At 41.3% G+C, this 24,493-nt stretch overlaps 2 protein-coding genes across 2 annotated transcripts; one reads left to right on the plus strand and one right to left on the minus strand.

The window, feature by feature from the left end:
• Positions 1-437: 437 nt before the first annotated feature.
• sigmar1 (sigma non-opioid intracellular receptor 1) lies at positions 438-3,742 on the minus strand. The gene is made up of 5 exons (XM_053411338.1): positions 3,476-3,742; positions 3,280-3,331; positions 2,459-2,607; positions 2,241-2,333; positions 438-2,131 (listed from the first exon to the last, which is right to left on the minus strand). The coding sequence occupies exons 1-5, from the start codon at positions 3,618-3,620 to the stop codon at positions 1,902-1,904; spliced, it is 669 nt and encodes a 222-aa protein (XP_053267313.1). The 5' UTR covers positions 3,621-3,742; the 3' UTR covers positions 438-1,901.
• A 321-nt stretch (positions 3,743-4,063) lies between these two features.
• Positions 4,064-24,493, plus strand: galt (galactose-1-phosphate uridylyltransferase). The gene is made up of 11 exons (XM_053411339.1): positions 4,064-4,201; positions 4,980-5,149; positions 5,279-5,354; positions 5,618-5,666; positions 7,612-7,741; positions 8,422-8,478; positions 12,241-12,363; positions 15,906-16,038; positions 17,485-17,568; positions 23,307-23,461; positions 23,930-24,493. The coding sequence occupies exons 1-11, from the start codon at positions 4,165-4,167 to the stop codon at positions 24,023-24,025; spliced, it is 1,110 nt and encodes a 369-aa protein (XP_053267314.1). The 5' UTR covers positions 4,064-4,164; the 3' UTR covers positions 24,026-24,493.

The following is a 24,493-nucleotide window of genomic DNA, read 5'->3' on the forward strand; positions in this document are numbered from 1 at the left end:
AAGTACAGACTGAGATGAGGACGATGTGTTTGTCTTCTGGTCTGTCGGCCGTCCCTCCACCTCATCCATACTTTCATTGACCATCCAGAACATATTAGGAGAGTTTTGTGATTTCAATCACATTCTGCTTTAACAATAACCACTCATGTTTGTGTTTATCTGTTTTGCAGGACAGGATTAGATGATTACATGCTGTGTTGTAGTGCTTTATTTATTATAGGCACATGTAAAATAATTCCTACTATGATTGTTAGCTCTTATGCTATATAAGGAAACCCTGAAACCAGCATACTATTATAATTACATGATGTTTCCCCGGGAGAGGTCAACCTCTTAATACCAGGGGTGCAGCCACCACAGCTACGTTTCAGCACAAGTGAGCTCTTTTAGATTGATCTTGACTAAATATAAATGTAATAAAACATAAAACAGGGATGTTGTTTTCCTCCAGAAATATTTATTTCATCTGCCACAGTCAGTTTCCATCTTAACAGTGAATTGCACATCCGGTCGTCAGCATGTCAGGTACAAAGAGGTTTTAGGAAAATCTTACTTGTTGACTCCAGTTAAGTATAATATACATTTTAGATTTCCATTCCTGCTCATTGTAATATTAAAAAGTGGAGATTAGTGAAGAGGCTGTGATTAGTGTTTTGTTTTTCTACCCCCTCTTGGGCAAGTTGCAAAATTCCAGACCTCCCCTTGAAGCTCGGTCAGAAACTGAGACTCATTCAAGCTAAGTCGTTAATCGGCAGCCATTTGTTAAATCTGGTTATTAGGACCAGGCTCCTGATGACTGGGGAGAGAGTTGACTGCACTTGACATGTTTCACAGATGTTATGAATCAGACGATTGGATAAATGGGGGACAGGAAATCATCTATCCTAACCCTTCTCTTTTTCAGGATTCTTTAAGTGCTTTGTCTCTATCTAACAAAACATTGAATGAACTTGGTCTCCACAGTTATAGTCTATTTAAACTCATAAAACCACTTTGTGAATGAATTACATATTCCACAGAAGCTCTAGAATACTTTGTTTGTTTCTCAATATTTTCAGACAAAGAACCACGTTAACATTTTAAAGGGCTCTAGAACATGTATGTTTCTAACTGTACGACATAGTATGAATAATATGTGATGTGAATGTAGTGCATTACAGTTACAAATTACAAGTTTTTGGCTGAGATTGTGAGAAAAGGACAAATATTATAAATCTATTGCTGCGCAGTGGAGACTCTGAAATAGTGAATATATGGTACTAACAGATCAGCAGAAAATCAGGATATGATCCTAATACAACTAGAATCACAAAAGTTCACCATTTACTGAGAATCCTTTTGCATATAAACATGAAACAGGTATTTACTAAGAAAATAGTGTCTTTGGCTTTGCATCATGTGTTTTGCATTTGTTTTAAAAGCCAAATTAATTATTGCATGTGAGTATTTGGGGCCTAAATGGGCAAAGATGAACAACAGTTACAGATATTTAGTTTCTTCTACATGTTGCTCAGAAACATGGTTACATACATTGTCTAAGTTGTTAAGGCTTTAAATCCTGACGTCAGATTCTAAAATAATGTATTTTTAATGGGTATTAGGACTTTACCAAGTATGTCGGCAGTTTGAGCTCTCAGGGGAATGTTTGTCGTGCAGAGGAAGATAATGTCGATCACTAAGGGATTCTATGTGACAGATTAGATTTAGAATTACCTTTTTAGAGAAGTTTGACGTCACAGTGCTAATGTTTAGACAAAAGACCTTCTCTTCCTTCAAGAGGGGAGAAGGACGACGGAATCATTTGTGCTGCAGCGACTTTGGATTGTCTACAATTTCGTAGGTTGTCTACAGAGCAGCTTGACACAGTGATCTTTAGGAGTTGTCCCTGTGGGGTTCCTCTCTTAGAAAACTCCTGCCTCTGTAAGTAGCGTACTGGCCTCCAGCAGCAAACCCTTGGCATAGACACGGACAGTGTAGAACATTGTGAGGAAGTCCTGGGTGCTGAACAGCGTGTCAGCCAGAGCGAATCCCAGCGTGGACGGGATGAAGCCTCGGCCGTATTCCACCATCCACGTCCCGGCGCCCCACTGGACTGACGTGGCCTCGCCGACCTCGTGAACGATGGTGTCACCTGTGGGATAAAGGATTTGGAATTAACAGAAAAGAAGAAATGCAACGGCTGTTCCTGTCAAGATACATTTATAATAATATAAAGCAATAAAATATTTTAATTGTATTACCCGGGTAGTACATTTCACTCTTGGTTGTCCCCTCCTTCCATTGTCTGAAGTTGCCGGAGATGATGGTGTCAGAAATCTCTGCCCAGTAACGACCTGATGAAAACACAAAGTGGACATGGAGTTAATATTTGATACATTAAATTAAAAACCCAGGTGTGTAGACACCACCCTGTCCAAAGCTTTCTCCACAACTCACAGTTAAACCCACTCTTCCTCACCTGAGTGTCCTCCTGTGTCGACCGCGGTACCAAACAGGAGCAGGTACTCTGTGAGTGAAGCGTGGAGCAGACACATGGAGCCCATCCAACCGCCAGCGTTCACAAACACCCACTGCAGGTCCTCGTCCGGCAGGATGTGGCCAGGATACCTGGTTCAGTCACAACTTATTAGACTCTCATAAATATTCACACATATACATATTAACATTATATAGATTAGTGATGACAAACAAGCTTAAATATCTCTGTCAAGGTTTTGTTTTCTTTGCTGTTTGTTAGGAGGATGCCCAATTTTTACATTGCAAGATATGGTGTTTTTCAACATTTGAACAACATTCATATTAGGGGTCGTGAAATTTCTACGCGTTTGCAATTTGGTGCAGATCCAAATAACATCCGGATCTATTGGATTTAAATTCAGGAGGATCACAGTGACATTGGAGCCTGTGAATCTGCTGAGCAAGCACGTCTCTACATTACCACTGAACCTGATACTTCTTACTGGTGACTTCTACATGCAAAGTGATGACATCACACATTTTGCGATACACGTCAGGGACTTTTGAGATGAGTTCATTTCCAGAACATTCCCCACAGGTCTTTATATTGACAACTACACACTTATCTGTCCTGTAACTACGTGTGTCATGGATTTAGAGCAGAACACAGCACAGAAACTATCCAGTTACAGCTCAACACATTTATAACTTCCTTATTCAACTTACATAATGTGGGTCAATCAAAAGTTCCATGACTGATTTTCATGTCTTGCTGTAGGCTGCTTACATAACATTCATGCAACATCTATGCAGAGCAGTTACCTCTTCCTGAGCTCCACCACCACTTTGGAGAAGGCCTGCTCATGATCCTGTCCTGAGAACAACAACAACAACAAAAACAAAAACACATATGCAGTTACTATCCAGGTTCCAGGGAGGAAAACAGAAAAAACTCACATGTTTGACTTTAATGTGGAGGGGGGGGGGGGGGGGGTGGGGGTTCTGGTACCACACTCACCTGAGTATTGTTTGGCCAATTTGGCGATCTCCTCCCTGTCGAACACGTGTTGTTTGGTGGCGATCCAGTGTCGCAGCAGCAGCACGACCAGGACGGAGACTGCGGCGAGCACGAGCAGCCGCAAACAGCTTCTGAGTGCGGACATGGCGGACACACACACACACACACACACACACGCGGGCGCTCACAGACACACACACAGAGAGAGAGAGATAGATTAGACTACATGTGCAGGTCAGGTCGCTTCCTGGGGGGGCGTGTCCCATGTCCAGGCTTCTTCCGGCTCAGGTGGGTGGGCGGGACGTCACTGCTGGCCAATCAGAGGCCGAGATTCTCGCGCAGGCTCCCTCTCCTCCAAGGTTGCCAGCACTGAGTAAAAAACCCTTTTGGTGTTTTTACGCTAACTCGCCTCTTTTCAACGCTACAAAACAACACACAGATTTATTTTCATATTTGTATCTTTAAAAAGCATTTAATATCATGTGCTACTCTTAATTGGTCGTTTTAGCTCTTAATTGTTGTGTTTTTGAGGGTCTCCCTTCATACGTAAATATGCCCCAAACAGCACTTTCCCTTCCACTTGTCCAACAACAGGAAGAAGGTGGTAGTTGACAGCAGCTAACTCGAGTCAGCAAAGACTTGAGGGATTTACCAGAGAAGTGTCAGCTCTTTAAAAAACCTCTGTCAACATGAGCGACAGAGAAGAAGTGGGTTTCGATCCCAAAGGTTCGTATTCACTCAACTTGTCCATTTGAAAAGCTCGTTTCATTCATTGGGAGGTCGGTAACTGCTGCAGAGGAGAGTTCACTGTCTGTGCTGTGGTTGTGATTCCAGACATTAACATCTGTCTGTTGTACTTCACTTTGTCATTGAGACTTTTAACAGATAATCAGGATACACTGTTGAACTTTCATTTCTTTAATCCATATCGATAGCTGCTGGAATCAAAATCTATAGAACTTTCGGAATTAAAACAGATGATTAAAAGTGAATGATATTTCGAACCACAGCAATGCACCGTGGATTCATTATAATCAGACGAATTAACCACTAGGTCAGAGTGATTCTTAAACTCACCTTTGGTTTTATTGTAGTCTGAAGCAGAGTTGTTAGTTACGAGAATGAGGGTAAAATCCACACAATATTCGATGGAGTCTGGTTCAACCACAACCAGCGGTGCAGTCTTGTGACCTGAGTTCCTGTTAATGATGGAACAGCAAACATTCTCATCAACACTTTACTCATCAAATCCTGAGTAGACGCATTTCAATGTTAACAAGTGCATTAGACGTAAAGTTCTGACATCTGATTGACTTGTTTTATCAATTAACCAATCAGCAATCAATTAAATTATTATTCCTGTTACTTCTCATCCTTCACCTTTCTTTGTACTGTTCACCCTGTGTTAACTTGCAAATAGCAAATCAAATCAATTCCCTCTAGTTGTCCTCATGTTTGTTTGATTCTATCTCCTTGTCTTCATTACCGCTCTGGTTCACCTCAGACCACCAGCACCTGCGTTATAACCCTCTGCGGGACAACTGGGTTCTGGTGTCGGCCCACCGCATGAAGAGACCCTGGGCGGGACAGGTGGAAAAACCCTCTGAGGAGCACATACCCAGACATGACCCCCACAACCCGCTGTGTCCTGGGAACACACGTGCAAATGGAGAGGTAAGATACTTTAAATCAACTCAGGACTAAATCACACGGAGACCTGCAGCTACTGAACAAACCCATCTTGCCTTTTTTTACATTCCAAAATCAATTTAGAATCTGTTGTGTCTGTTTCTGTCTCTCCAGGTAAATCCAGACTATGAGAGCACTTTTGCTTTTGAAAACGATTTCCCTGCTCTGCAGCCAAATGCCCCAGATCCAGGTCAGTGTCATCTTACAATAAGTTATTGGTTCACGTAATAGAAAAATAAATGAATAGTTGCAATATTTCTGTAAAACAAAAACCAATAAAGCTGTGTGAAATATACAAAGATAGAATTTTCAGTTATAGCTGTTATACCTATTCATGCATGTGCAGAGCCTGTTTCTGCTTGGATGTAATCCTGTGTTATCTTGGTACAAAATATTTTATTTTGAGATAACTTCAAGCCACATTAAACTTAATTTAGCTATTTTCTTCTTCAGGTTCGTGTCAAGACCCGTTGTTCCAGTCTAAAGCTGCGAGGGGTGTCTGGTAAGAATAAAGCTTGATGTCACAGTCAGGCACCTAAGGCACAGTCAGGCACATTTCATGTAAACAGTCTTAAGGTGTAAATATTTGATATGTATTTATGTCTGCCTTAGTTATGTCACCAAATTGATTTATATGTTAGTTCAGAATACACAGAAACATTACACAAAGTAAATTTCAGTAACAGCTGGAAAAAAACAGTGTTCTAAAATCTTTGATTGATAGTGCACAAGTTTGATATTGTGCCTTTACCAATAGACTCAAATAATAAAGTTGTTATTATGGGCTGTATATTTAACGAACGCAAAATATAATTAAAACTTGACTCGAAGATTATAATTGATTGAGGGTTGCTTCTTAATCAACTCCTTTTGAAAAAACATTCAAATTTGTGACAATTAACTCAGAACTGATGAGAGCAATCAGAAAAGTGAGGCAACATTCATTCATTAGTGATCATCATCATCATCATCATAATCAACTGTTGGGCGAAGCTCATTTTGTTAATCAACACATTACATGAGTTACACAAAAAATTAAACACTACACCACACAGTACATTAAGACGTGTGTTTCCAATATATCCCCAGCAGATGGGGATGTTTACACACTTTACTCAATAGTACCGATGCATGAAAGACAATCCAGTGATATTTGTTTTTATCGGTGATCAGGGAATAAAAGCTTCACCAACAGGCCAAGTCTCACATACCTGTATTCCTGGGGGTGAATAGTATTCAGTCGCGAGTGTGAAAAGTTTCACTTCAGCTAAAGGTATTGACAGTTGTATTACTGTTGGAGGAGAATCAGGAGAGCTGGAGCTTTGTTACATGCTCGATGCACATCAGTGTATAATCATGACGTCCCCCGCAGAGCTGAGCAAATGTTTTTACATAACTGTCAGCCTCTGGTGTAGATGTTTTATTTTTTAAAGACATTCCTGAACGATCCCGCAGCAAACTCACCCAACAGCTGAATAATAAATTAAATCACATTGTGATGCATGTGTGGGTCGAAAAGCTTAACCTGGCGTGTTTGAATCCCACGTGTTACATAAAGCCTGTGAGTCATGTCTTGCCACAGACAGTAATGAAGCACAGAAAATCTCACTGATGGACCCGTTGCACTGAGGCCGTGTCAGAGGGAGAGGAAGTTGCAAAGTGAACCATGCAAAGGTCGTTGCCCTGCAGCCACATTCAAAGAGCCAATTAGAGGGACAACAGAGCGGGGGGGATTTGGAGCGTCTGGGTTCATTGGACACAAAATGAGAGATGGGGTTATAAAGAGGTGAAAAATCCCTTTTGTTATCAAGCTGGACGAATCTACTCATAATGAAAACTTCAACAAATGGTCCTTGTCCAGTCGTGGGTTCTGTGTCTCACAAGGGTTGAAGTTGCAGGTGTGGTTCACGCACACCGTCAGAGCCCACGCAGTAATATACACACGTGCAATTCATAAATACAGCCTTTCAGTTTTGCTCCGAGCGCAAACACTTGTCTAAGTATCAACCACGAAGCTGCTCCGGCCCTGAGGGAAGAGATGGCTGCTCGAAATCTCATCTATATATGTGACTCCGTGTCCTTTGGTGCTGGAGGTAAGGCTGAGGAGAAACACACACTGAGGTGTAACAACCTCATTCTCAGCCTGAAACCGTTTTTTGTTCATATTTTATCATGAATAACACAATTTAAAGCTCTGACCACATAAACCCAGCGTTTCTAATGTCAGCCCCTCCCAGTGATGCAGGTCTCCTGTGACCTTTCTTTAAATTGGGAAAATGTAATTAGTAGGTTAACTTTATTCCTCCTCATTTCTGTGTTTCTGTGTGTTTGTCGTTACTTGTTATGCCTCAGCACCGCGACTACCAGCTGCACTACAGCAGATTTGGTGCACAGACAGCATCAACTGTAATTCTTCCTCTCTTTTGTCCTCTTTGTGTGTTTTTCAGTAAGGTCATGTGTTTCCATCCCTGGTCTGACGTCACCCTCCCTCTCATGAAGAAAGAGGAGGTTGTCAAGGTGATAGACAAGTGGACGGAGCTTGTTGAAGAGCTCGGCGCCACCTACCCTTGGGTTCAGGTATGAACTACACTCACACATTATTGATAAAAACTTTCCCTGACTGGATACTTGTTAAATCAACTTTTCACCTCCTGAGCGAACGTCACAGATCGTCCAGTTCTCTGCTCTTTCCAATGTTTTAATTTAACGTGTCTTGTTTCTGATGAGATGGAATTTTAATGAGGCCTCGTGGCACACTCTCAAATTCAAACTGCAGCAGAGAAGAGGAGGATATGGATGAGATAATCAAAGTTTACAAGAGCAGCATTTGCATGTTTTTCCGATATCGAGAGGCTGATTTTGAGGTTACAAGCTGGTAGACGTGTATCAGCAGGTATGTGGTAGAAGGATCTGCAAACTGAGGGCAGGAATATTACATCAGCTCAGCGGGTTAAGATCCACATCAAATCTAAATAAATCAGTCTGGGCAATAATTAACAAATCATTGCACTATAGTTGCTGAACTGATCCAAAACCACATTTTATTTGATTGTGCCTATTTCAACATCGTCAAATTGTCAGTGTCATATCATTAGCGATGAGAAAAACTAAAAAGATTGCTAGCCGGTAATTTGTATTCATAGATTGTATGAAGATGGACAACAAGCCCAAATATCTTGATCAGCCCCTGGTGGCTGGCTGCAGTATAGGTCATAAACCCTGTTGCTAACTTATGTTTCCTACATCGCTGTTTTCAGATATTTGAGAATAAAGGAGCCATGATGGGTTGTTCGAATCCACATCCACACTGTCAGGTAGGAAAACGCACAAACATCACCTTTCCTTTCCTATGTCACTCCAGTCATGTCTGGATTTTAACTGCATGGACACAAGAAAATGTCCTCGTAGAGAGAACGTGAAGTTCACCACGTCCATCAACACACAAACACGAACCCCTTCTCTCAATATAACACAAAATAAATGCTTTTCTAACCAATGCACAACATAAGCTGTTATTTTGCACATTGGAGATGCCGGATTTTTAGATTCGTTGTGACAATACCGTTGATGAATGTTAGAAAGAACTCACAGGTCTCAACATAGAAGCTGTCAACCCACTCTTGACTGTGTATATATGTCACATTTATTTTAGTATCTGTTATTTACTCCGTTACTGCTTCTTTTTACACAAAGTCACACCTGGAGAACTGCCCGGGCGCTTTCTTGTCTTTTCATGTTTGTCTGTTTACTGAGGTAATTCAAGAAAGACTAACAGCTCAGAGAGACGGAGACGCTTCCTGTCAGACTGTCACCTCTCAGTGAGCTGGTGAGCAAGAGCACGATCAGGAGGGAGAAAAACAAGAGCGGACAGGAACCGATAAAGACATGTGTTGAATTTTTTAGGGGCAATATCGTCTTTGATGTCAAAATTATTTGTTTACTATCCGCGCAGCATGGAAGACAAGTCAAGACTGGTTGTAGAAGCCAGTCTGAATGAAGCAATGTACCAAACTGTATAAGTAGTAGGTTGGATGAAACCAACCTGGAGGATGTAACTATCGGGACCTCTAAAACTCACCAATAATGTTGATCTGCTCTTTTGATAGTTCCTTGACTATCCACTGCTGTAGTTTGAGACTATGTCTTTACAACCTCAGGTATTTGGAGTAAAATAAATCTTTCCTCGGACGCCTAAAGGCTTTTTTCTTGGATTTGTGTTTCCAGTTGTTTTTAAAACTCTAATACAAACAGCAGAGGGCAGTGTATGACCTCAGAGTAATAGGGGTTTAACACTGTGTCACAGATGTTCAATGACACATCTGTTTCCCTGAGGGCTGTCGTGTATTAGTCTCATGAGTTTATAACCAAGAAAAGGAAGATACAGCCTCTGTAAAGGGAGAAGCTTGGTTTAAAATGGCTATAATTAATATTTACATGGTTATTAATGTGCATATTGTTTTCATTTGTGTGAAAACAGTTAAAAAAATAACCTGGATCCAGGCTTTGATGGAGCTTTTATGAAAGTTATAGGAGTTTTGTTTCCTGCAGTCCACATTCCCCCTGTCTTGTGAAAGTGTCCAAGAACGACAGAGTGTTAATATCAGTGATCATGTGTGCGTGTCTGTAAGTACAACAACAACACAACCCCTCCAGGCCAAATTAAACCTAAGAGGCACGGAATTAAAACTTTGAAGACTAACGAACAGAAAATGTTAATCACGGTCTTGAGGCAGCGTAGCTTCTTATTTGGTCTCACAGGATCCGAGCTGTGTACGTATTTTTTGTGCAATACTGACGCCTCTGGAATAGAGCCATCCTTTTTCTTTTTAAATGTAAGTAGCCCAAGGTCTATACAGTTTTGAACAGTGTTCAGAGTGCTTTTGAAAAGCATGCATGCCACCTCTCAGGAGTGGATGGTTATTGAGTTCACTCTTACATCCCCAAGTAGGTCTTTTTGCTGTTTAAAAGCCACACTGGCAGCTGAATTTAAGAGGAGGGACGTTGTCATAATAGCTTTTCAGAGTAAGAGCGTTCAGGACTTCGGTCTAGTAGGAATTCACTGTATACACTTTTCCTCTCTAGTGGTTTAATTTTACTTTCTTCTACGTCTCTCTGAGAATCTGCTGCTGGAAACGAAGAAGAATATTCAAGAAAAAACTGTGTACAAATAGACTCCTGGCCACAGAGTTTGACTGGCATGCACAAATACCCATACACTATTAAACATGGCTGGAATAAATATACACATTAACACAATCTGTACCTCTAGGATCATGATCATAACCATGGTACGGCCTTTAGCCAATTAGCCATTAATACTAAAGGTCTAGTGTTTGGGACCCAGAGATATCTATTGTCAGAAATGGAATATAATATTTATAATCATGTTTTTTATTGGGTATAATCACATGAATCTAGAAATTACTCTGTTTCACCACATTAGACTGAGTCGTCTATATCTAAATGTGCATCCTCATCGCTCCACATCACTAAACCCTCCTATGTTCATTTCTTTTAACATTACACTAATCTGGTTTCTACTGTCATCACTGTATTTGTGTGAATAATCTAACCATGGCTCAGGGCAACAATTCCCACTCTATTAAATTAGCTTCATTACGTACTGAATATTATTAATGAGTCTAAACCTGGGATGATACGACTCTGTGACATGTGCCCTAGAGTTGAGGCCATGCAGGACACTCGTCAACTGCTGGAAAATATAACCCTAACCCTAACTGCTGATCATTAGGTGGAATCTCGTTGTATTTCTCAGTGAAGTCATTGGAGCTTATTTTTTCCTCCCACTTGTTATTACTGGAGTCGATGACACTGTGATTCCTGCACTGAATTCTGGGTGTTTAATCAGAAAACAATTTAGCATGCAGCCTGAAGCGTCGCTGCTAAAAGCGGCAGCGAGTGCCTCTGATTATTTCTCTGTTCGTGATGAGATGGAATATAATTGGAAGAAAGTGACTCACGATGGCATAAATTATTCACTGTCGGTAAAACTATAGTGTGAAAGGCATGAAAATGTATCTGGAAATTGAAACACATCAGTTTACTCGTAGTTCTATAGCCTGGACAACATGCACAAATAATAAAAAAGAAAGAAGAGCATGGATATAATATATGCATTGCATGTTTTTACCCTGGGGAAGCTAATTTAGTCAAGTAAATACCCACAAGTCAGACCCTGAGTAACTGTTATCTTAAACACTGATTTATCCTGCAGAGCTGAGTCTTGACTGTGGGAGTCATTTGGCCGTCGCCGCCTGATTCTACATCCATTAAAACATCATAAAGTGCAAACATAAATTATTTGATTGCCTGTAGAGATGTGTGACGAGCCGTGAAAAGCTTTCTGAAATACTGTAGAAGCACATTCCAAAACATTATTTATATATATTATTATTATGATTTTGAAGTCTTTACTCTGAAGCTGCTCGAGATGCAGTTAGATTGACAGAGACCTGGCGAAATAAGCAAACAGCCCCGGAAAGTAAATTTCATTCCAATGCGACGGAGGCACTGAGGTGAATGTCATGACTCCTGATTCAGACCAGAGACCTGAGCACAGACAAAACACAAAACACAGGAACAGTCTCATGTGAAGTAAGTTCCACCTCTGACAGATCATTTTGTGTTCATGAACTCTAGCACCCTGACTCACATGGAGATGAACTGATTGAGAACCACAGAGACTCGGGTCGTGTCGTTCACTGGGATGAATTACTTTCCTCTGTCACATGATAGTGACTGCAAGTTGATTTTCACACTGTTCTGAAATAAATGAAAGTGTTGGCTGTGAGGGAAACAACTGATTCGTCAGTTCAAAAAGCCTGAAAGAAAGAAATGAGGAAAGAGAGATTTCAAACCTAGCACTAGTGAGACATTTGTTAACTGAGAGGTGTTGATTACCACAAGTCACAGATAGATTGTGTTCGTTTGGAATCAGAGTGTTTTTAATTTTCTAAATAGAGTGTCCTGCTAACACATATTGATTTTTTTTATTTAGTTGTCTCATCATCATCTTCCTCCTCCTCCTTCTTAACTGTTTCCTGTCACATTCACAGGTGTGGGCCAGCAACTTCCTGCCCAATGAGCCGGAGCTGGCGGACCGCTGTCAGAGAGCGTACTACCAGAAACACGGAGAGCCGATGCTGCTGCAGTACGCCCGGCGAGAGGCTGAGAAGAAGGTGCAGCAAATACACGTATAAAACAAAAGGGCAGATCATAATTCATATCATTTAAAGTTTATTTTTACCATTAGAAAGTTGCATCTTTCCCAGAAAAACTTATAGCCGCCCAGACAATGTGAGGTGAGCAGCTTATTATTGGTGTCAGGGAATTTAAGTAATGCTGTAATAAGTTCTTTGTCTAGCGGTAATACGATAAATACAGAGTAGTGAAATATTTAAATATGCCATAAAGGTGGGCATAATAAAGTACTTGGTTTGAATTACCTTTTAGAAATTTGGAATTATGAACACGAGTAAACTCTTTCCCGGTAAAGGCAGCAAAAGCCATTTTAACAATTAGATTTTATTGGTTTTTGGATTAGAGGACTGATATCAAATTAAAATATCTGTAAATACATAATTTCTCATCACCTCTAACCCATCTTCCATCTATCTCCACGCTCTCCGGCCATGTTTCTCTCTCTCTCTTTCTGTCTCTCTCTTTCTCACTCCTTACCCATCAGCATCCTCTGCCTGTCGTTCACTCAGCGAACCGTGTGATTGGGCAGCAGGGACGCTCATTAGCATAGTGCTGCCGCAAACATCTCCAACCTGTGTGAAGGAAACAGTCGAGTGTAAAGCAGAGAGGCTCTGACCACAGTCAGCGTGCTGGCAAACGTCTTATTAGTAAGCAGACACAGCTTATTAGAAACTGAACCAACTCTCTGCAGGAGGATTGAACTTGACAGAGCAGTAATTGTTTTTCTCTCTCTACCTGAAGACGTGTATGCTGCTTCATTATTTACTTTACTTAATCTCAGGTTATATTCAAAGCTACAACCCTTCTAGAATCCAGCGAAGGCCCTAGTGCCTCAAAATTCATCTAGAATGTCATCTTATATTTGATATGCAGAATCAAAAATCCATGTTGTTACATCATAACAATTTAAGGATTTTTGAAATACCAATCAAAATCACATCTCAAACGTCTTGACAAAGAAAGACGAAGAAGAACTTCAGTGAATCTTTGTTAACTAAAAATGATTTGTGTTGATTAGACTCTTCACAAGCAAAGCTCTGGGTCGATCTCAAGAGGAGGGCTATTGTTTATTCTTTCTCTTTTGAATTGAATCTGATTATTTGGAGAAGAAAGTATGTCAGTCCTCTTCAAGAGTACTAAGACAGCGGGAGTTGGCTTGATGAGCAAGTTCAAAATGAAATGAAGAGTTTTAAGTGCGAAGTTAGACGAAGAGGATAAAAAACAATCGAAGGAGCAGAAGAGTAAAATACACAAAGTCAGGGAAAAGGCAAAAAAGAAGTCAGACAGCCACTGATTCATTCAGGGGATGAGCTTTGTGGGTCCGTGCGCGTGTGTGTCCGTGTATGTGTGTGTGTCTGAGAGAGAAGGATTGGCATTAAAGTTTTCAGAGGAGCAGAGTAGAAACTTCTCCTCGACAGCTGCTCATGGGGATTTTTATAAAATCAAAGTGGAAGCAGACGTGTGTGTTCGCAAGAATGACTTGGAGCTCTTCTTCTCGTCCACTGGTGTGTGTGTGTGTGTGTGTGTGTTTGTGTGTAACTCTTTTTGCCTGTGTCTGTTTGACCTGAGGTTAGGACCGTAAATTGGCACACTGCGGCGTCTGGAGGAGTCGGAGTCGGGGCTCGGCTCCCAGGTGACGCACTTGACTTTGAAACAAAAACTTTCCGAGCTAATTGAATAAAATTGGATCGGATCGGCCGTGTGTGCAGCTGTATGTTTTATGGACTTCCTCTCCTCCTCCTCAATGTTTCCTCTCCATCCTGGTTATCTCTTATTCATCTTCTCTCTCCTCCTTTATAATCCTGTTCAAGCCTGTGGGGGACGAAGAGTAAATCTTCACCAGAAGAAAATAGACGTAGAAGTTAGACATAGGAAGTACAATACGTCAAGTTGATCTAATGGATTAAATCAATAATGGACATACTTTGCAGTTACACATAATATTCACACAGTTCCCTCCTTTTTATCCCCGGCTCATTTTCGTCCTCAAAATATTTGTTATTGCACTGAGGGCACTAATTAGAATCCTTTATGGCAAGTACAGTTCATTAAGAGAATGAAAACTCTGGGAATCTGTTTCTACAGCTCTGTGATTTCATCCACACTCATTAAACACCACAGTATTCCTCATAGATCCCTAATGATGCACTAATGCCTGGCTGGACACGTTTGTTCAAACCTCTGGGAGATTCACAGCCCCCCAGCGGTCTCTGCTTTGTCTGATAACTGATAAGAACATTTTTAAAACGCGTGAGCATGACATTCTCACAGAACAGCACAGGCTGATCTTTGATATAATTGTCTGACGCACTGTATAAGTGGAAAAATGCAATGAAAGAAAGAAAGAGAGAAGAAGGAATGAAAGAAAACCCACTGACACGAATATTCATCCACCCACACAGATGATATATAAATATGTCGCGTGAATGCAGCTCCACATTCACACAGTTCTCTCATGTGCGACAGATTCCCAGTGAAATGTGCAGAGATCAGAGAGTGAGTGACCAAGAAGGCATGAGGCAAATAACACTGCAGACAGCAACTGAGCAAAACATTCACTCAGAGATCTCTAATGTCATAATGAGTAGTCTACATTCTTTTGGGTTCTTTATGAAACAGTAGCAGGAGAAATGAGAATGAAGAGGGCGGCCACAGTCTAGATAATGAATCACGTGCATGCAGAGTTATCTGAGAAACAAAGACTGAGAATCTCTCAGATCATCATTCAGCAGCACAGAGCCTGGTTGACACAGTGTGTGTGTGTGACATCTGATAATGAAACAACATTAAAAAAAAAAAACACCTGGAAAAATGTGCAAATGGATTTTTTTGGAAGGATTCCAGTTCTGAGGCCATAAAACCAGGTGAAGAGTGACCGCAGAGCAATTCCCAGTTCATTTACTTCTGTTCATGATGCACTGGGATGTCAGGATCCACAAATGAAGCGTTAGAAAGGTGGAAACGTGATCCCGAGGATTAACAAGTGAGGGATGACAGCATCTTCGGTCTGAAAACATCTGGCCATGCACAGCTGCACAGGTGGTTCCAGATGTTACCTCTGCAGGTTGAGTTGTGATCAAATAACTGGATTAACTGGGTTCTGGTAGACGCCACTGGAACCAGCAACCTCTTCACTCTATGTTGTGTTGCTCTAAGTGGCAGTAATATTGCTAACACGCTGATGTGTAGTGTGTATAATATTTACCGTGTACAGGCTAATAATCTTAGCGTGTTAGCCTGCTCGTGCCTGCTGGTGATTTACACGTCTGTGGTCTTACACCAAATAATTCAGAATCATGCAATTAACTCAAAACATGGAAGTCCTTCATTTACAGTTAAAAGACTGGATTTCTGCAGTTTGATTGATGTTAAAAAAACAACTCTGTACAAAACGAACTCTTAAGTTCTAGTTTCACTTCGGCTCGAGTTTTTAAACTCACAGTTAATAATAAAACATACTTATAAAGTATTCAATCACCTGACATTCAAAGACATTGTAAATGTGTGTCTCCTCTTTAAGGAGCGTGTGGTGGTGGAGAGTTCCGATTGGCTGGCCGTGGTCCCCTATTGGGCAACGTGGCCCTACCAGACACTGCTGCTACCACGGAGACACGTCCTCCGAATCGGCGACCTGACAACATCCGAGAGGGGGGGTGAGTGAGCGAGCGAGTGAGTCGGGCGAGTGACTGGGAGAACAATGAGACAATTTGGAGCAGTCTAGACTCAGCATCTCAGCGGGGAGCCTGCAGTGTGTGTATGTGTGTCAGTGTGTGTGTCAGTGTGTGTGTGTGTGTGTTTGTTTGTGACCGTGTCCGTGTGTGTGTGTGTCCGTGTGTGTGTGTGTGTGTGTGTGTGTGTGTGTGTTCTTTCACAGCATGCTCAAGCTTCCCACAAGAGGAAACATTTTCTTTCAGAACATCCGTGAGCTGCTGATTTCAAAAGGGATAATAACACCTAAAATCACCACCATCACCTTCTTAAAAGATTTATCAGAGTCTAAATACACAGACGTAGGCCACATTGTTAATTGATGATGTTGTGGGACCAGTCTGTCCCCACTGCAAAACATTCTGCCAATTGGGATGAAAACGGTAAAATCGTAACTCAGCTCCCTCCCGTCATAACTTTATGGATTTTTAGATCCCTCTCGCAGATTCTGTCGTTCTCGTAGAGGTTCGGGACTGCTTGGGATAAATAAGATATGGGTCAGTGCTCCGCCACTTTGTCTTAATGAACACGAGAGAGGTATCGACACAGAACAACAAACCAACATCAGCTCCTGCACTCAGCAGATTCAAGGGAGGAGGATGCGAGTCGGAACCAATTTATGATTCAATGCCTGAAGTCAAATCAAGCTGTTAATTCACATTTTTTATACCTGTGGTTTGCCTGCAACCACTTAAACAACAGATTGATGCTCTGGCTAGTTAATGACAATTAAGAGGAGCAGTGTGTAGCATCATTTACAAATCAGACTCCATCCCTGAACTACATCCATGAGATGGAGTCTGTCCCTTTCTCAGGTACTAGTTGTTATTTTTTTATGTTTTAGGTCACCTGACTTAAAGAGTGATTTGTGGCCCAAGGAAATAAATGATCGATGAAAATATGAAACGACACATGTTATACAATTTATTACACAATATCGCACAATGCCTCACTGTGTATTCAGTTCATTATTCAAATATACAGTTACCCTAATATATAATACACAGTTGTTTTTGCAAGAAATTTTACTTTTCATAATTTGTAATACTCATTTATTCTTTGTGGTGGATGATTGATGCTTCATACTCAACGTATCTGCATGTGCACTTAATTTTTTAGCTTCTGACTTCTCCATCATGTATTCAGGTGTTTCTTTTATATTCCACCCAGCCCCCCTGATGAATAAAAGTTTCATTTTCTTTTTCTATTCACAGCCTCTTTTTTTTTTGCTGTATGGTCGTTTCTCATTTCATTTTTCACTCTTGCATGCCTTCCTCCAGCTCCTCTTCCTCATGTCGTTCATTATCAACAATATTCAATAACACAACTTGCTATCTGTCTTTGTTTTTTTTTTATCACTTTATCTCTGTCTGTCTCTCTGCTTTCGTCAGGTCTGGCTGACATCATGAAGCGTCTGCTGACCAAGTACGACAACCTGTTTGAGATCTCCTTCCCTTACTCCATGGGCTGGCACGGTAAGACAACAACAAGTGGGAGGGAAGCAGTGTTCAGAAAGAAAGGCTGTTTCCAAAACCCCTATATATTCCACTATATATTGATTTTTCCATTTTGTTCTGTCTGAATGTTTAATGATTTTTGTAATACCCTATATCGTAGACTCATTGTTTCTCACAATGCATAGTGACACACGTAAAACCCAATTTTCACTGACCGAGCAATATATACCATCATGCATTGCGCTTGCAGCATCGAGTATAGTGGAGAGGAGAGGAAGCAGGAGAAAGTATATTTCTACATTTACACATTCAAGTCATTCAACAGGCTTTTTACCAGAGTATAAATATTTTAAATGTAATATGAGATTTTTAAACCAGCTGACGTTGTTGTTGTCATACGTCATCACCCTGCGACAGTTACCCAATGACTGTTGAAGAGATTTTGTACCGGGTGGTGTCCGAAAGCTTTTCTTTTGCAGATGAGCTGCACCACACAAACCTCTCCACCCCTCCACAGAGAGCAGGGGTCAGGGAATGAGTCAAAAAGTTTTGCCTCAAACGTGGCGACAGGTTTAAAGTCCTGTCGAGTGACGGACAGAGCGAGGAGCAGATGAACGGAAAGGTCAAAGGTCAAGACAGGGATTGGAGCCGAAGTTGCAGACGCATCAGGCCGCCTCTAACCTGATGCAGTCAATTCACTGAGCTCCTCTGACAGAAGTCTGAGGCGAGTGCATGTTACTAATCTGCCGGAGTCAGTGTTGAAATAGGTGACGCTGAGTCTTTTCACACTCAGGATTTGAATACACTAAATACCTTCAGCCTCTCCAGTCCCTGTTTCATCTGCCATCTCTCTTCAGACACCTCCTCTCCTTTATCCTCTCTTTCACTTCATTGCTATTCTTCTGTCCCTTTCTCCTCAAAGTCAATTTTCACTGCTGCCAGCGTGTGATCAATATCATTCTACATGCAGAGGGGCTCTCCTCACATCTCCCACCCACTGCTTCTCCCCTCCGTCAGTGTGCTCTTTTCTCTTTGATGTAATTTTACATTAGCTCCCATCATGCAGCAACATGGCATTAATATTACTTGTGAATATTGACTCTCTTATGACACGGGAAAGATGCGTGGAAGTTAAAGGGGCTGGAATCTCTGTAGTCGACAGGTTAGATCACTTTTTTGCTGCCTTTGCGTCACCTCTGCTGCAATAAACTGACAAACGACAGACGCTCGGCTGTGATGCCTCCCACTCGCCTCAGCTCACACGGGGACACGTCCCGATACTCAACCTCTTGTCTCTTACGTAAAGATTTCACAGGTAAAGAGCGGGCGTCGTGTAATTCCAGGTTTCTTAAAGTAGAATGAGGAGACAGAACACACTGCACAATGCTCGTGTTTCAGATGAGAAAACTCACAAAGGGTTTCAAGAAATATATCACTTTAAAGAAAGAGACATTGATATTTTGAGAATAATGTCGTAATATTATAGAAATAAAGTCGTAATTCAGAAGAATAATATCTAAATATTTGTTCTCCCCCTTTAGTGGACTTAATACTCTGTCATAGAAAGTGGTCACTTGTTATTTTGTGATTTTGGCCATTTTCAAGCTTAGCTTTTCTTTCACACACACTCACATCTTTGCTTCCAAATCACTCATTCCAGCTTGTGTGTGTGTGTGTCTCCGGGAGGTTAACATTCCGGTATCGAGTGAACAATCAGCTTTCATCTGTCAATAGAACAAGAAATCACAGATACCCTGGATCTCAGTGCTTCAAAGACACAAGAGCGAGAGATAGAAACGTTATATGGTGGTTGGAATGAGATCCCCACATATCATGGGGATTTGTACGAGTATTTCCTTTGTCAGCATCTTTTGAAGCCGCAGCATTTCGCAGAGGAGTTATGATCTTAAAGGGCAAGAAAAAAAAGATGGTATACTGAGATTTACTGCGGATTCAGTGTCAGGGGAGACGCTTTTACAAACGGAAACATGAATTTCATTCTATTTAGTAGCTAAACTTCAGTTTCTCATCCTGAACATTTTCAATTTGATCTCATTTCCAATTTAGCGTCAGGTATCTTGATCCTGCGCTCGGTTTCCTGTCGCAGCTAAACACCACAGGTCAGAGGAGGAGCAAGCAATTATTAAAGAAATGCTGGGGAGTGATTGGTGCCAGTAACCTTCACAATAAGAGCTGAGTCACCTTTTCAGCAGAGTGATAAACACATTTCCCTTGAAATAGATTAATAACACGACAGTCAAAGTGTGTGAATTTTCTTTCACTGATGCCCGAATACATTTTTAATTGGCCAAGCTTCGTTCAGAAAGGAGTTTGCCATCCAGCCGTCTGTTCCTCGGTTAATCTGAAGTGCAGCACAGGTACTCAATGAGTTTTACCTGCACTGAGACAGTGAGGCGATGTGAGAGAAACACTCTACAGCGTTCTAGAGGAGAGCAGAGAGCTGTGATCCGATATGTGACAGAGAGCGGTGTCATCATGGCTGAGCGGCCGCAGTGATCCTCCTGTAGAAGCTGTACATCTGTGAGTTCAATCCCTGACACAGGGCTGGGGAGACTTCACTGCTCATAATAAGACTGACTCTGGAAATATAAACACTAGAGAGTGGAAGTAAATGCACATTGAAGATAACTTGAATACATGATACAGAAACAGGGATGCCTCAAGTCTTTTGACCTGTTTTCCACTTGTCAAAAACCCACTGACACCTGCTGACATCTGTATTTTGTCTTCAATGGGAATGGAGACAATTGGCATCAATACCGAGTCAAATGATTCTGCAGTAGAAAGTGGTTTTCATCGACTTCGGAAAAATCCATGTTTAACAAACCAGTGTAGACCTGCTCATTTTGTAGTAAAATACGTATTTTCCACAAAACATTTATCACTTTGAGATATTTGGTAATCTTTAACAGGTTTTCTCCTTCTCCAAATTAATAAAAAACTATTGACTTCTTCTAATCCGTTTAACTTTCGATAGGTTTACTCAGGCCAGTGACTTGCACACACACTCTGACCAATAGGAACTAACCATGAGGTTGAACTGAATTCATTTTGTCCACAGCTCCACAATCAAGAAGGTACTCGTGGAAATATAAGATGTTGAAGAGACAGTTTTCAAGCCATGATTTTCTTCCCTCATCTATTCTGAGAATCCAAATCTTTTTTTAGTTTTTTTTTTTTTACTAGGGTCGCTGACCTGCCGCTGTCAGTCTGCTGCTTCCTTCCTCAAGCTCAGAGCCTTGCAGCATGAAGAACAGTTTATAAAAGGAGAGATGAAACATTCCCATCCTGAACCGTCGTGTGGAGAAAAGAACAGAGGGCACGAGAGGACACACTTTAATTTTTTTCACATATCAAATCTTTGAACTCAAATCTCAGTCTGAAGTTGCCTCTAGTGAAGTCTCGTGCAGATCTCCTGCTACGTTTTCTGCTTTAATCTTCTGGTCCGTTTTTATTTCTGAGACATTGAACTCGTAGGTTGTGTTCAGCAATGTTTTCAAGGTCATATGTCGGTATTCAGCTGATTCCCCTCATTCTTTACATAGAGCTGTTGGAGGAGTAGTAGTGGAGCATTGTAGTTAACAAACACAAACAAGAAACATATTGTTATTACAAATATTCAGTTTATTTTATTAGCTATTTTTAAGCGAGACACATACCAAGAAAGAAGGTGAAGAGCAGCAGAGTTGATATTTGGTGACAAATATTTGGTGCCATTTTAGGACTGAATAATTGAACGGCAATGATTATCGTTAGGACTGAAAATGGTCATCAAAACATAAGAGCCTTAGTTAACCAGCTAACCACCCATCCGTCTGAGTGCATCCAATGTGTTGGTGACACGATGCTGTGTTGAGTCAGCCATGAGAGCAGGAAAGAGATTTTTCGGAATAAACTGCACCACTACAGCTCCGACGGATCAATTACTGTAATATGCCATCTGCTGTGTTAATAAGAGTTAGAAGTTCTCATTAAAATGAAATTATGTCCCACTGTGGCAACAAATAGACCAAATATTTACCACCTAAAGCTGTTTCATGATCCTCTGGCAACGTGGAACTAAATAAGTAAAATCCCTTTCTCTTGTTGCATCTGACAATGGATTCTTTTCTCAGTGTTCTACCACTTGCTAGGAGAACATTCAACTCCCAAAATAATGGTGTTATTTGAACCTTATCAGTGGGGATTAAGGGGAAAGGAACTGTGCCGCTGAGCACCGACACACACACACACACACACACACACACACACACACAAACCACAAACACACACAGGCAAACTGCACAAGCTGACCACCTAATTTGGAACATGCATTCCCATCCACACACACACACAGGCAGACCTGGCTGGCATAATGAGCTGCTTTATCTTGCCATCTGTGGCTCTGCTTTATTTTGGCACATTTAGATGCAGCCTGACTCTTTTTTTGTTTTGCACCAGGCTTATTAGCGGCGGAGCGGAGAGGGAGAAGTGGACGGATGGCGTTCGAGTCGCCGGGGAAATCATGGATTAGATAAAGCTAGCTGCTTAATACATATTACGATTTGTCTCTCGGAACCAGCAACTGTTACGATAGGTCGACTCCTATCTACGAAGATATCTGTAACTATAATGCGAAATGGTAAATCATGCACACGCTCGCGAGGCCACACACTTGCAGAACAAACTCACCGTGTAGTTTTAAAAAGACATAATTGTCTGGTAATAGGAGCATCCGTCTCTGTTCGGTCCTTATCTGGACTCATTGGTCTTCATGGCTGTTTCTCTTTCCGATGTGTCGCCCTCCTGTCGTCTCTCTCTGTGTCTGATCAGACCTCTTCATTTGGAAACCAGCCCTAAGAGAAACGGTGAACACAGTTTATCCAGGAATCTATTTTTTGAATGTAGTTATTTATTTAATCTTTTGAGGATATGTTTGTTGTTCCCTGGTCGCCTCATTACCTCTTTACCTCCCACGGAGACCAGGAAACAAAACAGGCTTTAAAGAGGAGATTTAAATGATAAATAAAGTTACCAGTCAGAAGAGGGATCTTCAGTTAATGACCCTCTTGAGACAATAATGCAATTTTTCATGCAGTGTTTTGTGAAGCTACACATGCAGATAGTGGCAGAGGGAAGGCGGTTGACAGCAGATGCTTCCATTGAGGGGACAAGGACTTTCTGGATGGATACTGAGGCCTTCACAGCCGCCAGATCTCAAACCAGTTCGACACTCATGGTTTTGAGTTCTGGTTTGACCAATCACGTTTGAGCAGTCGTTGGTTGCCTGCAGACACAGATAATAGAGTTTTTAAAGTGTCGTCTGGGCCTTAAACATCTACAAGAAGTATCTCTGTTTGTGTTTTGTTTGGAGAAACTTAACTCGAGTGATGAAAGACACTAGTCTCTGATTTCTGATGTCTACACCAGAAGCTCCAGGATTCTGTCTGTGGCCCCCGGAGGCTAATTCATTGTCAGATGATGGCGGATGAGCTGAGATTTGTCTTCCTCAGATCTGTTCCCTGACACAATCCCGGTGTCCTTGAGCAAGATATTAAACCAATACAGATTCCTGAGCAAAACTTTAGAAACATTTAAAGAAAACGAATCTGATAATAAAGGATTTTGAATTTTTACTCTTTTAAATATCCTCAAACTGTCTGATTAAGGAAGGGCAGGGTATCACACACATTAACAGTTTAGATTGAACTGAGAGTAAAACCAGTCCCTTCTCCCTCCCCACTCTCTTTATCCAGGAGCCCCGACTGGCCCCCACTTAAAGGAAGATAACTCCCACTGGCAGCTGCACGCTCACTACTACCCCCCCCTGCTGCGCTCGGCCTCTGTGAAGAAGTTCATGGTCGGGTATGAGATGCTCGCCCAGGAGCAGAGAGACCTCACCCCTGAACAGGTGAGTAATGTGCACGTTCGACATTTTAACAAAGGGGCAGTAAAAACCAGCTTATAAAAGATGTTTAAGACACTGATGGATACAATCAAATGAGAGTAAAATACAAATAAACAACAGTCTCACTAAAGATTGATGCAGCGACCACGAGAAGCTCGTTACGCGCTGAGAGACACGCTGCTCAACACAGATGGTTGTTAGTTGTACACGTTCAACGGCGCCGTTAACTTTAAGAGTCGGAGTTAAAATGATCAGAAAGCGAATTAACAGGATTTGATGTTCGGCTCACTGACACAGACATAACTTACATAAACAGACAAACAGGTGAAACATATAACTCGGTGAGAGGCCAACTGTTGACGTTCCAGCACGTAAATTCTAATGGAAATCCAGGATTACAGAAAATGTCCCTGCATTTGTCTTTAAAACTGTTTAAAAAACTCAGTGTTCCATGTTGTCTTGTGTTTTCAGGCTGCTGAGAAGCTGAGGAACCTTCCAGAGGAGCACTACAAAACCAGAGAGAACCAGGAACAAGGAGGAGGAAAAGAAAAAGACGGAGGGAAATAGAAGACGAAGGGAAACTTGTCGTTCTTGTATTGTTTTTGTTATCAAAGAACTGTAAACAGAGATATTTGAAAGTGCCTTAAACATAATCACACATACAACTTTCCCTCTCTGGTTAGTGGGAAAGTTGTCTCACTCTCTGCACATTTCAAACTCAGTATGTCGTGGATTCCTTCGTCCATCTTTTGGGATGATAATGAGTGAACGTTTTTCCTTTTTTCTTTTTCAATCTGTTGATTGTAAACAAAGCAATCTGTGATTCAAATGAGCGTCTTTGTTTTTAACTGTGACAGCTTTGTGATTCTTAGCTTTGTTGAGAATCCACATGAATAAACAGACGTTGGATCGAGCGTTTTCCTGAATGAACGTTCTATTTCATGCACTCCCAGGTTTTCTGAACATTGAAAGAAGCCATGATGAGGTTTGAAATGCTTAAAACATATTTGTAATAAATTTCTATCATGTTGAGAA

This window comes from Pleuronectes platessa, chromosome 19, assembly GCF_947347685.1.
Source record: "Pleuronectes platessa chromosome 19, fPlePla1.1, whole genome shotgun sequence".
NCBI lineage: Eukaryota > Metazoa > Chordata > Actinopteri > Pleuronectiformes > Pleuronectidae > Pleuronectes > Pleuronectes platessa.

Coding starts and splice junctions, on each gene's coding strand:
- sigmar1 (XM_053411338.1), bottom strand. CDS start 3,620: ATGTCCGCACTCAGAAGCTGTTTGCGGCTGCTCGTGCTCGCCGCAGTC. Junction 2,334..2,458: donor CGACACAGGAGGACACTCAG/GTGAGGAAGAGT, acceptor TGTTTTCATCAG/GTCGTTACTGGGCAGAGATT. Junction 2,132..2,240: donor GAGTGAAATGTACTACCCGG/GTAATACAATTA, acceptor TTTATCCCACAG/GTGACACCATCGTTCACGAG.
- galt (XM_053411339.1), top strand. CDS start 4,165: ATGAGCGACAGAGAAGAAGTGGGTTTCGATCCCAAAG. Junction 4,202..4,979: donor AGTGGGTTTCGATCCCAAAG/GTTCGTATTCAC, acceptor GGTTCACCTCAG/ACCACCAGCACCTGCGTTAT. Junction 5,667..7,611: donor AAAGCTGCGAGGGGTGTCTG/GTAAGAATAAAG, acceptor TGTGTTTTTCAG/TAAGGTCATGTGTTTCCATC.